General features: G+C 36.0%; 1 protein-coding gene across 1 annotated transcript; it reads left to right on the top strand.

The window, feature by feature from the left end:
* Positions 1-225: 225 nt before the first annotated feature.
* Positions 226-1173, top strand: LOC101404449 (olfactory receptor 8D4-like). The gene has a single exon (XM_004427463.2). The coding sequence runs from the start codon at positions 235-237 to the stop codon at positions 1171-1173; it is 939 nt and encodes a 312-aa protein (XP_004427520.2). The 5' UTR covers positions 226-234.
* The last annotated feature ends 12676 nt before the right edge of the window (positions 1174-13849 follow it).

Genomic DNA, 13849 nt, shown 5'->3' with positions numbered 1-13849 from the left:
TTTATATTTCCAGACATAAAATACTTGAACTGAGAAAACTGAGCACTGATTTCTTGGTGGGTCTGAGGCCCTGCGCATCAATGGAGACACAGGTTTAGTGCCAAGGGGATAAGATAACTAGGTTCAGTGTTTTCCTAGGTAGGGATACCTGGGCTTGGGGAATGGAGACAAGCTGGGATTCTGCCTGTCTAATCTGACTCTTTCCTCTCATCTCCACAGATTTCTCAGAGGAGAATGGATAGAAGAAATCAATCCACAGTGACAGAGTTTCTTCTTTCAGGATTGACTGACCAACCAGAGCTTCAGCTGCCCCTTTTCTGCCTCTTCTTAGGGATTTATGTGGTTACCATGCTGGGAAACCTGGGCATGATCTCCATAATTGGGTTGAGTTCTCAACTTCACACCCCCATGTACTATTTCCTCAGTGGTTTGTCTTTTGTAGATTTCTGCTCTTCTTCTGTCATAACCCCCAAAATGCTGGCAGGGTTTTTATGCAGAGACAAAGCTATCTCCTATTCTGGATGCATGAGTCAGTTGTTTTTCTTCTGTATTTTTGTCATTTCTGAGTGCTACATGTTGGCAGCAATGGCCTATGATCGCTATGTGGCCATCTGCAGCCCCCTGCTCTACAATGTCATCATGTCCCCTAGGGTCTGTTCTCTGCTGGTGGCTGCTGTCTTCTCAGTAGGCTTTACCGATGCTGTTATTCATGGAGGTTGTATCTTAAGGTTGACTTTCTGTGGCTCAAACGTCATTAAACATTACTTCTGTGACATCATCTCTCTTATTAATCTCTCCTGTTCCAACACTTATATTGATGAGCTTTTGATTTTTGTCATTGGTGGATTTAACATGGTGGCCACCAGCCTGACAATCATCATCTCATATGCTTTTATCCTCTCCAGCATCCTCCACATCCGTTCTAAAGAGGGCAGGTCCAAAGCCTTCAGCACCTGCAGCTCCCACTTGACAGCTGTTCTTCTGTTTTATGGGTCTCTCATGTCCATGTATCTGAAACCTGCTTCCAGCAGTTCACTCACCCAGGAGAACGTGTCCTCAGTATTTTACAGCATCGTGATTCCCATGTTGAATCCCCTGATATATAGTCTCAGGAACAAGGAAGTGAAAAACGCACTCATGAAACTCTTAAGAAGAAAAACATTTTCACAATGAATATGCTCTTCTTTAAGATTTATTTATATGTTCACCATCATATATAAGTATGTATGCGTTTGTACCTTAACTCTTTGAATTTAATATGAAGTGAGGTGAAATTACACATATGTAATTCTAAATATATATGTACATAAATATTCAGATTACTAAATATATTTACATGTAATAAGATTAATAAAATGTAAAACATCAACTATCAAAGTGAGAATTAGCAAATATTTTATTTATTTATTTATTTTTGTCAGGGAGATCAGCCCTGAGCTAACATCCGTGCTAATCCTCCTCTTTTTGTTGAGGAAGACCAGCTCTGAGCTAACATCTATTGCCAATCCTCCTCCTTTTTTTCCCCCAAAGCCCCAGTAGATAGTTGTATGTCGTAGTTGCACATCCTTCTAGTTGCTGTATGTGGGATGCGGCCTCAGCATGGCCAGAGGAGCGGTGCATCAGTGCGCACCCGGGATCCGAACCTGGGCCACCAGTAGTGGAGCATGGACACTTAACTGCTAAGCCATGGGACCAGCCCACAAATATTTTAAATTTAAAGTTTAGTACGATTGTTGGGATTCAACATCAATTTTTACCTTTAGTTTCCTGAATCTAAGCAAAAAGAAAACAAAATCATGACCTACTATATAATCAGAAAAAAACCCACCAAATTATTTGGTGAGACAAAGTGTTTCCTCTTATTTATCTCAATCAAAAAGAGATTTCTCTTATGGAAATTTCCATATAATATATTGTGCAGGGATATGGAAATCATGATAACTTTACAATAAATGTGAAAGAATTTTTCTATCGTTTCTTTTGAAGGGCTTACTAAAGGCCAATGTTGTATCAAAGTGGAATTCAATGAAGAAAATCCAGCAATGAGCTAAGCTAATATGGTCCAGTATTTGGCGTTTGGTGATCCAAGGATAAGACAGAATATCTAATGAGGAGGTGATATTTATACAGACTAATCTAAATATCTTGTTTTTTCCCATATGACCAGTGTATGTGCAGTATTTTACAACTTTCTATTTAATTCTTTTGAGTTGCTGTTTTCTTTCTAGGCCATAAACTAGGTGTCTTTAATTTCTTCCTTATAAAATGTTTTGAATTAAACATAATGATAAACATTGTGGTTTTCAAGAATAAATTCTTACACAACCAAGATAATGCACTGTGTAGAGAATGCAATGTTAATTAATTCATTTACTTAGCACATGCTTATCATGGACACTATGTTCCAGGTGATGTTCTAAGCACTGGAATATTATGGTGAATATAATAGACAAGGTCTCTACTTACTTTTCGTGGGTGAGGAAATGGCAGATAATACAGAAGTAATTAAATGAACAAACAGGATAATTATAGAGATAAATGCTTTGAAAAAAGTGAGGCATATAATTGTCAATGGAATATGGACAACTCTCAATAGAGCTCCTTGAAGAAGAGACATTTGAATGAAACCTAAATGACAAGAGTACAGTTATACAAAAGCAGAAGAGCAGAAGGAAGTGCAAATTACTAAAGCTGGAACAATCCTGGCCATATTCGAAAAACAGAGAAGGCAGTATGTCTGAAGAACAGTGAAAGAGGGGAAAGAGGTACCAAAGGAGGTTATATCAGTGGGCAAACGCCAGGTCATGTAAGGGGTTGGAATCTTAATCTCAGTACAAAGAGAAGCCACTAGTATGTTTCTAAAGTAATGGTGTAATCTGTTTTACATTTGAAAAATGTCTTCTAGTTGTTTATAAGAAAAGATGCAGATATGTGTGTGTGTATTTGTGTATGTGTATGTTTAGTGGAAGGATTTGATAGGGGAAGGGGGGTCTATTGGCCAGAGTGGACACTCAGAGAACACTCTGAGTCTATTAAAATCATCTTGGCAAGAAAAGACGTAATTAGAGTAATCGCGATAGAGACGGGAAAAAAATGGATGGATTAAAGACGCATTTCTGGGCCGGCGACATGGCTTAGCGATTAAGTGCACGTGCTCCGCTGCTGGCGGCCCGGGTTCGGATCCCTGGCGCGCACCAATGCACCACTTCTCCGGCCATGCTGAGGCCGCGTCCCACGTAGAGCAACTAGAAGGATGTGCATCTATGACATACAACTCTCTACTGGGGCTTTGGGGGAAATAAATAAATAAATAAATTAATTAATTAATTAATTAATAAAATTATTTAAAAAAAGACGCATTTCTGACATCGAATCAATAAGATTTGCTGCTGAATTCAAAGTGTGATGTCTGAAGATGATAAAGTTTGATAAGGTTAAAATAAAAGTTTAGAAATTAAGAAATTATAAACAATAAAATTGACCATTCAAAAGAAAAAACAGAATTGAACCATAAAAGCCTGAATAGTTGTGATATTTGAGCGTTACATCTGCCTTGTGTTTCCAAGTAGCCAAAACAAAGATAAATATGGTAGTAGAGATAGTTATACAGTTTCATTATTCAAAAAAAGAATCATTCCAAGTATTCATAGTAAGCAAAGCTTTCTCATAAAGTTGTAAAAAGCATCACCTCTAATTCCTTTCTCCTACCCAAAAGAAACAAAAGCAATTTACACAGAAATCGTATAGAGGCTACTAGAAGATGCTAGGAGGTAGAGCTTTTGAAAGAAAGAGGAAAATTGTGTTTTTATATAGAGTATTTATACCTCTTTGGTTTATATTTCCCTCATGGAATGCCCCTCCCATGTTACTGATGAGTTAAGTTGGGTTTGGAATGTTTTCCTACTTAAGAAAGTATATTCTTTACCCCTGTTTAGAAGATCAATTCAGAAAATTAAGAGAGAGGAGGCCAGAAACAGGCTGAGCCAGGGAAGATACATAGGCGGTATTCATATATTTCCTTTCTTATGCACACTCACGGAAGAAATCACTTTTTTGTGTGTGTGTGTGAGGAAGATCAGCCCTGAGCTAACATCCATGCTAATCCTCCTCTTTTTGCTGAGGAAGACCGGCTCTGAGCTAACATCTATTGCCAATCCTCCTCCTTTTTTTCCCCAAAGCCCCAGTAGAGAGCTGTATGTCATAGTTGCACATCCTTCTAGTTGCTGTATGTGGGACATGGCCTCAGCATGGCCGGAGAAGCAGTGAGTCGGTGCGCGCCCGGGATCCGAACCAGGGCCGCCAGTAGCAGAGCGTGCGCACTTAACCGCTAAGCCACAGGGCCGGCCCAGAAATCACTTTTATATCGTGGTACTCCAATACATCCAGATGTAGCCTCAAATTCTTTTAAACCCAGTGCTCCAGGCTGCCACTTTCATTTGAGTTGTAGTGGCAAATAGAAACAAACCTAATTTTCTTGCAGATTTTACTAATTTTTACTAATTTTATTTGTAACTGATAACGTAGAATAGAACATTTCACCAGGTTGAGAGCCTACATAGTGATTTGTGGACAACATCCTAGGTAGGGCTTAAGAACATTTGTATCTTGGATGTTCTCTTTGCATACATCACAATTTAAATTTGGAGGACATTGAGAGACACGTGCTGATCAAATCAGAGTTGCAGAATTATAATAATCTCTGTCTTTTTTACAAAAGTACAATTAATAAAATTTAAATGTAATTAATATGTATTTTTTTAAATTTCTACTCTCCTGAGAATACCTCTTTGTTTCTATCCATGATATATAAAAACCGATTATATAGGGGGCCGGCCTGGTGGTGCAGTGGTTAAGTTCTCACACTCCACTTCCGCTGCCCAGGGTTGGCAGGTTCAGGTCGCAGGCACAGACCTATGCACCACTAATCAAGCCACGCTGTGGCAGGCGTTCCACATATAAAAAGTAGAGGAAGATGGGCATGGGTTTTAGCCCAGGGTCAATATTCCTGAGCAAAAAGAGGAGGATTGGCAACAGATATTAGCTCAGGACTAATCTTTTTCACCAAAAAAAAAAAAGAACTGATTATATAATTTTCTAGAGGAAAAAGTCAACAAATTCAAAACAGTAGAAGTATCATTAACTACAACACAATAAATTTAAATTATCAAGTGCAGTTTAAGTACAACAAATCTTATATTTTAGACATTTTAAAAACTCAGACTTCTCTGAATGGCTACTGAGTCAAAAAACACAAAACTCTAATAAATGAGAAACTTCCACACTCCCTATGATAGAATAACTCGATCAGAGTTAACTTCCTGCCATAAACAACTAGAAAAACAGAAAATATTTTTTTAAACTATTCTGAGAGTTTGGACAGTAGATATCACAGGAGTATGATCCCTAATAGAAGAGAAATAAATGAGATCAGCCCTATAATCACCTTGACTTTCTATCTGTGGGTAATTTCCAGACCATAATTCAGAGAAGAGAATCCTGAGCAGAGCTCAGTAGTCTTACTGTGTTGAGGAGACAGATATCAGAGTTTGGGGAGGTAAAGACCCTTAGAACATTTGGTATACAGCACCAGAGAGGAGTGGTGTTATGCAGACAAAGAGGGCTCCATAAATCTTCATAGGAAGTACCTTGAGTGTTTGACTGAAGGCCAGCATGTAGTGAAAAACTTGATAAGACCAAGAAAATAATAATTGCTGGGAAGCTATAAGGTGAACATTTCTCAGAGCTCACAGGGATCTGGTAGATGTTCCAGCCAAAGAAGGAACTTTCTGAACAATTAGGAGAATCCGAAGTGTTAGGACTAGGGGCTGGCCTGGTGGTGCAGCAGTTAAGTTTGCACGCTCCACTTCAGTGGCCTGGGGTTCACAGTTTCGGATCCTGGGTCCAGACCTACACACCGCTCATCAAGCCATGCTGTGGTGGCATCCCACTGACAAAATGGAGGAAGATTGACACAGATGTTAGCTCAGAGACAGTCTTCCTCAAGCAAAAGGAGGAAGATTGGCAACAGATGTTAGCTTAGGGCCTATCTTTCTCACTAAAAAAAAATGTCATGAATTAATAATAGAGCTAAATTTTCTCTGGAGTAAAGACTATCCCAGACCTCCCTTTTTATAAAAGATATAAACTAAAGCCTGACAAGGCTTGACCTGATCAACAAATAACTAAATTGTCTCACAAAATAAATTTCAACACTTATTAAAGACAATACAACCCAAATATGCAATGATGTAGTATTAGCAATATTTGCATAAAATAGAAAATTACTAGATCCACAAGAAGTAGCACATTGTGTCTCAAAAACAAGAGAAAAATGAGTTAATAGAAACAGACACAGAATAACAGAGATGATGGAATTAGCAGAACAGAACTTTAAAACAGCTCTTATACAAGGATGTAGAGGAAAAAATAAGTATTAAGAAGAGAAAAATAAAGGACACTGAAAAGACCCAAATGGGAAAGATGTCAGCAAATATGGTAGAGTAGTTAGCTCCAAGAGCTCATCTCTCCACAGAAACATTGAATAATCGGCAAAACTTATCAGAATCAATTTCGTCAGAACGCTGGTAAACGATCAAAGGTTTGCAACAACCAAATGAATGCTGAATCAAGACAGAAACAATTTAAAAATAATAAAATTTTGTTACATTTTTACTTGCCTTTGCTTCATCTCCCTTCTTGGTTCAGTGGTGGACTTGAAGATGAGAGCCCTTGTTCCCAGTGTGGAACCCCAGTCCCTGATCCTGAAAAAGCAGATCTGACTTTATTCTCAAAGACCTGTGTTTGTCTGTCCTAACCTCTGGTGGTGACCTGAAGGACTGATGATTCAAGGTGCTTGTCTTTGTTTTACCCAATGCAGACCTCACTCAGAGGAGAAAAGCAGCAGGCATTCCTTGAAAAAGTTGTAGGGCAAATGAACAACTCGCAGCCGTGTGGGGCAAAAGATTACAGTTGAGAAAACAATAGGGCACTGGAAGCCTAGGAGTAAAAACTGGGAAGAGAATTACTTGGGGAAATTGAGGCATTCAAAAGTGTCCATACACGAGGGAGGAGAGCTCTACAAATACCCTGGACTGCCAGAGAGATGAACAAGTGGGTCCTAGAGCAAATTAAGTCTGAATTCTCATTGGAAGCAAAAATGATAAAACCAAAGTTGTCATACTTTGGGCACATCAGGGAAAGACAGGATTCTTTGGAAAAGGCAATAATGCTGGGAAAAGTAGAAGGCAGCAGGAAAAGAGGAAGACCAAATATGAGATGAATTAACTCCACAAAGGAAGCTATAGGCACGAGTCTACAGGAGCTGAGTAGGGCTGTGGAGCACAGGACATTTTGGACATCACTCACTCCTAGAGTCACCAAGAGTCAGAACCAACTTGATGGCATGTAACACACACATATAAGGGAAATTTAAAAATCCATGCAGGGGCTGGCCTGGTGGTGTAATGGTTACGTCCATGCATTCCACTGCTGTGGCCTGGGACTCACATGTTCAGATCCCCGGGCGTGGACCTACTCACTGCTCATCAAGCCATGCTGAGGCGGTGTCCTACATAGATGAACTAGAAGGATGTACAAGTATGACACAAATATCTACTCAGGGTTTTGGAGATAAAAAAGGAAAACAGGAGGAAGATTGGCAACAGATGTTAGCTCAGGGCCAATCTTCCTCAAAAAATAAATAAATAAAAATTAAAAAAAAAAAAACAATGAATTCTTCATCTTAAAAAAGAAAACAGAAATCCATATAGATATCCGTTGGAGGACACATGGTAAGAAAAGGCCTGAGAATACTCTAAGCTTTCACCTCTGGCTAATCTCTAGGCTCAGTGCAAGTAGGAAGTGAAGGCTAAGGCAGATTAGTAGTGCTCCAGCACAGAGCCAATCTGCAAAGCCTGGAAGGTGTTTTGTTTTTCTTTAGTTGTTTCTTTTCCCTCTCTCTCTCTCTCTCTCTTTCTCTCTCTCTATCTCTAAATACATATATACATATATATATATATACATACACACACACACGGCATACATACATATGCCTCTATATATTGGTATATCTATCTATCTATCTATCTATCTGGTTTTGGCTCCTGGTATTCAAGGGAATTTCTGTCAAAACACTAGTAAACGGAAGCAAAAGGAACAGAGACTTCAATGACCACACATGACAAAGAATACAGACTTTAAAAACATAGTTTAAAAAAGTCACTAAGAAAAGAAGCCCAGCCCATGGCAAGAAACAAAAATAGACCCTGCAAAAGGGAAGTATCTTATTTCAAGAGTTACCACACTATAGTATTCAAAATAGCCAGTTTTCAACAAAAAGTTATGAAGCATGCAAAGAAACAGGAAAGTATGGCCCATTCAGAGAAGAAATTAACTGAAACTGTCTCTGAGGAAGCATAGACATTGGACTTACTAGATAATGATTTTAAATCAACTGTCTTAAATATGCTCAAAGAAATAAAACTGTGAATAACAAAGTAGAGGAGACCAGGAGAATGATGTCTGAACAAATAAAGAGTATCAATAAAGAGATAGACATTATAACAATAACTGAAATGAAAAAATTCAATAGAGGATTTCATTCATGGATTTGAGAATGCAGAAGATGGAATCTATGAACTTGAAGGTAAAAAATTAAAATTACTGAGCAACATAAAGAAAACAAGAATGAAAAAAACTGAAACACAGCCTTAGTGACCTGTGGGACACCATCAAAATAACCAGTATATGCATCATGGGAGTCCTAGAAGGAGAATAGAAAGAGAAAGGGACAGAAAGATTACTTGAAGAAATAGCTGAAAATTAATTTGTCCTAAACTGTTGAAAGACATGAATGTACACATCTGAGAGACTCAATGAACTTCAAGTGGGATAAACTTACAGAGATCCATAGCAAGAAAAATTTTAATCAACAAAGACAAAGCCAAAAATTTTGAAGGCAGCAAGAGAGAAGCAACTAGCCACATAAAAAAGATTCTCAATAAGATTAATGGCCATTTTTCATTAGAAAACATGGAGGCTACAAGGCAGTGGAATGGCATATTTAAAGTTCTGAGAGAGAAAAAACTATAAACCTAGAATGGTATATCTGGCAAAACTCTCCTTCAAAAATAAACTAGAAATTAAGACATTTCCAGATAAACAAAAGCTGAGGGAATTTGTTACCAGTAGACGTGTCCTACAAAAAATGCTAAGGAGAGTCCTTCAGAGTGAAATGAAAGGACACTACACGTTAATTCAAAGCTTAATGAAGAAATAAAGATCTTCAGTAAAGAGCTATATACATAACTACAAAAAAATAACTACTTAGGTAAATATGTAAATATAAAAGTGAGTACTATTGTATTTGGTTTTAACCTCACTTTTTATTTCCTAAATGATTTAAAAGAGATATACATAAAAATAATTATAAATCTATGGTATTGGGCACACAATGTTTAAAATTGTGATTTGTGACAAAACATAAAGGGACAGAGTTGGAGGTGTACAACAGCAGAAATGTTTATATGCTATTGCAGGCAAGTTGGTATCAATTCAACCTAGATTGTTATATATTTAATGTTACAATTATGTTAATTTTTATCCCATGGTGACCATCAAGAAAATATATAAATACATGTATGTCGTCTATATATATCATATATAATAAATGATATATACATATACAAATGAGAAGGCAATCAAAATAAACCCTGCAATAAATCAACTAAACACAAAAAAGGCAGTAACTGAGGAAATGAGGAACAAAAAAAAGTGTAAGACATACAGAAATAAAATAGTAAATGACACAATTAATTCCTTTCTTATCAGTAATTACTTTAAAGATAAATGGATTCAGCTTCCAATCAAAAAGTAGAGATTGACAAAATAGATTAAAAAAAAAAAACATGACTCAACACTATGATGTCCACAAGAGACTCATTTTTAGATCCAAGAATACAAATAGGTTGAAAGTAAATCATGGGAAAATATACTCCATGCAAACAGTAATCAAAAGAGATTTCAGGTGGCTATACAAATATCAGACAAAATAAACTTTGTTAGTCTGTTACAAGAGACAAAGAAGGACATAATATATCAATAGAAGGGTCAATTCATCAAGAATGTGTAACAATTGCAAGCATATACACACCAAAAACTGAGCCCCCAAATATTTGAAGCAATATTGACAGATTTGGAGACAAAGATAATTCTATTACAGTAGTTGGAGACTTCAGTACTCCACTTTCAATAATAGCTAGAATATCTTGAAAGTAGTAGAAGAATGAACATCATTACAAACGAACTAGATCTATCAGAGACTATAGAGAACAATCTACCTAACCACAGCTGAATACACATTTCTGTGAAGTGCACATGGAAAATTTTCCAGGATAGACCATATGTTAGATCACAAAACGATTCTCAATAAATTTTAAATGATTGAAATCATACAAAGTGTCTTCTCCAGCCACCATGGAATAAAGCTAAAAATGAATAACAGGAGGAAAATTATTCATAAATATATGGAAAAATTTAAAATATGTGGAAATTAAACAACACACTCCTAAAAAACCAATAGGTCAAAGAAGAAGCCAAAAGAAATTAGAAAATACTTTAGGATGAATAAAAAATGAAAACACGATATACTAAAACTTACGATATGCAGCCAAAAGTGTGATTAGAAGGAAATTTATAGGTTAATTACATTTAAAAATTGTGTTGTTTCATCTCCACATATTTTGGGATTTTCCAGCTATCTTTCTTTTCTTGATTTTTAATTTAATTTTACTGTGATCTGAAAGCATACACTGTAGAATTTCTAATGGTTTAAATTTGTAAAGACGTGTTTTATGGCCCAGAATGTGGTCTATCTTGGTGAATGTTCCATGTGAACCTAAAAAGAATGTATATTTTGCTGTTTGGGGATGAAGTAGTCTACAGACGTCGGTTTTATCTAGTTGATTAATGGTGCTATTGAGTTCAACTGTATCTTTTTTCTGCCTGCTGGGTCTGTTCATTTCTGATAGAGGGGTGTTGAATTTTCCAACTATAAGAGTGGATTTATCTATGTCTTCTTGCTGTTCTATCAGTTTCTGCCTCACGTATTTTGACACTCTGTTGTGAGGTGCATACACATCAACTATTGTTATGCCTTCTTGGAGAATTGACCCCTTTATCATTATGTAACGCTCCTCCTAATCTTATCACTCTTGGTTACTATACTCTGTATATTAATTGGAGCAAATTGTTCATTGTATTATTCAGATCTTATTTATACTTACTAATTTTTTGCCTGCCTCCTATTATCTCTTAGAGAAGTGTCATTAAACCTCCCATTATAAATATGAATTTGTCTATTTCTTCTAATACTTCAGTCAACACATGCTTTATATATTCTGAATTCATAGTTTTGGTAGGTGCATATTTAGAATTGTTATATTTCAAAATATCCCTCTTTAGCTCTAGTAACTTCTTGTCATAAAGTCCCACTTTGATATTCACATAGCTACACTTACTTTTTTTCTTAAAGTTCACATTGTGATCTTTTTCAATTCTTTCACTTTCAACATGTCTGTGCCTTTATATTTAAGGTCTCATAGCAGCATAGAGTTGGGATTTGTATCTAGTCTGATAATTTAGGTCTTTTATTTAGAAAATTCAACATATTTACATGTAATATACATATTGACATATTTGTGTATATATCCACCATCTCATTGTTTTCTATTTAACCAATCTATTTCATGTTTATTTTTCTTTCCTCAATTGCTTTCTTTTGAATTAGGCAAGTTATTTTATTATTTGATTTTTCCCTCTATTAACTTTTATTGCACATGGTTTTACCATATTTTTAATGGTTACACTAGAAATTAAAACCTGTGTCCTTGACTCATTATGATAGTGTACAAATAATTACTCTTATCAGTTCCCCAACTGTGTTAGAAACTTAGAATCCTTAACTCCATTTCATATTATTATTATCATGAATTTTTATTATATGGTAAATATATTTAAAACTTCATAAAATCATTATTTTTATTTAGTAAAGTCAAATTAATTCCTATTGCCCACATGTTTATCTTCTATGTTGCTCTTAATTTCTTTCTACATATCCAAATTTCTCCTTGGGATTATTTTTCTTCTAGTAACTGCTTTTAGTATTTTTTTTTTTAGTGCTGATGGGCTGACAATGAACACCCTTAGGGTTTTTTTGACCTGAAATATCTTGTTTTATCTTTATTTTTGATGGATATTTTTTTCTGGACTTAGATTCTAAATTGGCCGTTGCTTTCCCCCCTCCCCCCAAGCATTAGCATATTAGTCAATTTGGTTATGTTATGCTGTATTAACAAACAACCTTCCAAATTTCAATGGCTAGCAAATAAATAAATAAGTAAATAAAATTTCTTTCTTACCCACATTGCATGTTGATGGCTCCCTATCTGCTCTATCCCACCTCTATATATGTTCTCATTCTGCTAAAGTAGCAGCGTCTACCAGAGACATGACATTCTTATGACAGAGGAAATAGAGCAATAGCTCAACTTTAGCTCAGACATTGAGCTCTTCAGGTCCACCTACAGGTCATTTTCTAAAGCAAGTCACGTGGCCAGTGTGATGGGTTGTATAAGTGGGGATATGTAATCCTCTTACAAAGAAAAGGGGTGCATAATAATTGGAAGCAATAATAAAATCTACTAAAGTTGGTTAATGTTTGTCTTGTATTATCCTTTTTCTATCCCTTTATTTTTCAATCATTTCTTCTGCTTCTGTTTTGGATATGCCTCCAGTAACCAAATACAGTTGGATTTTTAAAACTAATCCAACAATTTCTAACTTTTAATAGATAGAAATGTCAAAGTTTCAAGGCTTTAGAAGGAGTAAATTGATGAGTCCCAGAAACCATTTTTGATGTTGAACTAAATGGAGTAGACAAGAACCACAACGCAAAGAACATGTACAGGAGTACACTGTCAGAGAGTAATGCCATTTTCACACTTCTCCATTCCACATCTGGCTGCTTTGGAAAATCTCTACCCCATATTTTTTGCAGACTACATTTGGTCAATCTAAAAAATGTCTGTGTTCACTTATCGGCACCTAACCATCACTGCAATTCCTAAGAATTTTTAGGCTAATATAAGAATTAAGTACAGACTAATATAATGAATGAAGAGAAAGTCACCATTTATAGGTTTTGGCAAGAATGGAAGAATTTTTCTCCATTTTAATAGAGAAAGAAAAAAAGTTTATCATTTTCAGAGCATTAGAAAGATCATTTTTGCCAGCATTGCTGGGAAAGGAAAATCTGACATAATTTTGTCAATTATTTGGGGATATCAAAAGTTTTCTACATTTCAGTTTCCCTAAAACTCCAAAGCAGGCCGCCAAGCTTTTATTAATTGAATAAAGCAAAACACCTGGGATAATTCCCCTAGAGTCCTGAACATGTCTATTTGGTATCTCCTACTAAACTTTGTAATTGTGATTGTTTCTTCCAGATTAATTCTTCAATTACAATAATAGTAATTAACCTCTTTTACCCCACTCCCAAAGCCATTCTCAATTAAATCCTTAAGAGCAAGAAAAAGCTTCAAATACTACTCTTTAATCATGGCCTATTTTCCATAGAGGAAAGGACACATCACAGCCTAGATACAGAAAAAGCGATAGAATTTCGAAGTTCCATGTATCTTATAAAGAATTGGAATTTTCAGAATAAATTCATGAAAACAACTGGTAAACAGATTCCTAGTCAATGTAATGATGGACTTTGTGACAGCGCTGTAAAAAGACGTAATAGGCCATTCACAGTAAGTCTCTCAGACTATAAAAATATTTGGGAAGA

This window comes from Ceratotherium simum, chromosome 7 (assembly GCF_057802395.1).
Source record: "Ceratotherium simum simum isolate JZ-2026a chromosome 7, ASM5780239v1, whole genome shotgun sequence".
Taxonomy (NCBI): domain Eukaryota; kingdom Metazoa; phylum Chordata; class Mammalia; order Perissodactyla; family Rhinocerotidae; genus Ceratotherium; species Ceratotherium simum.
This window is presented reverse-complemented; position numbering and strand designations above follow the sequence as displayed.

Excerpts from the sequence above, each read along its gene's own strand:
- LOC101404449 (XM_004427463.2), top strand. The coding sequence starts at position 235 with ATGGATAGAAGAAATCAATCCACAGTGACAGAGTTTCTTCTTTCAGGA.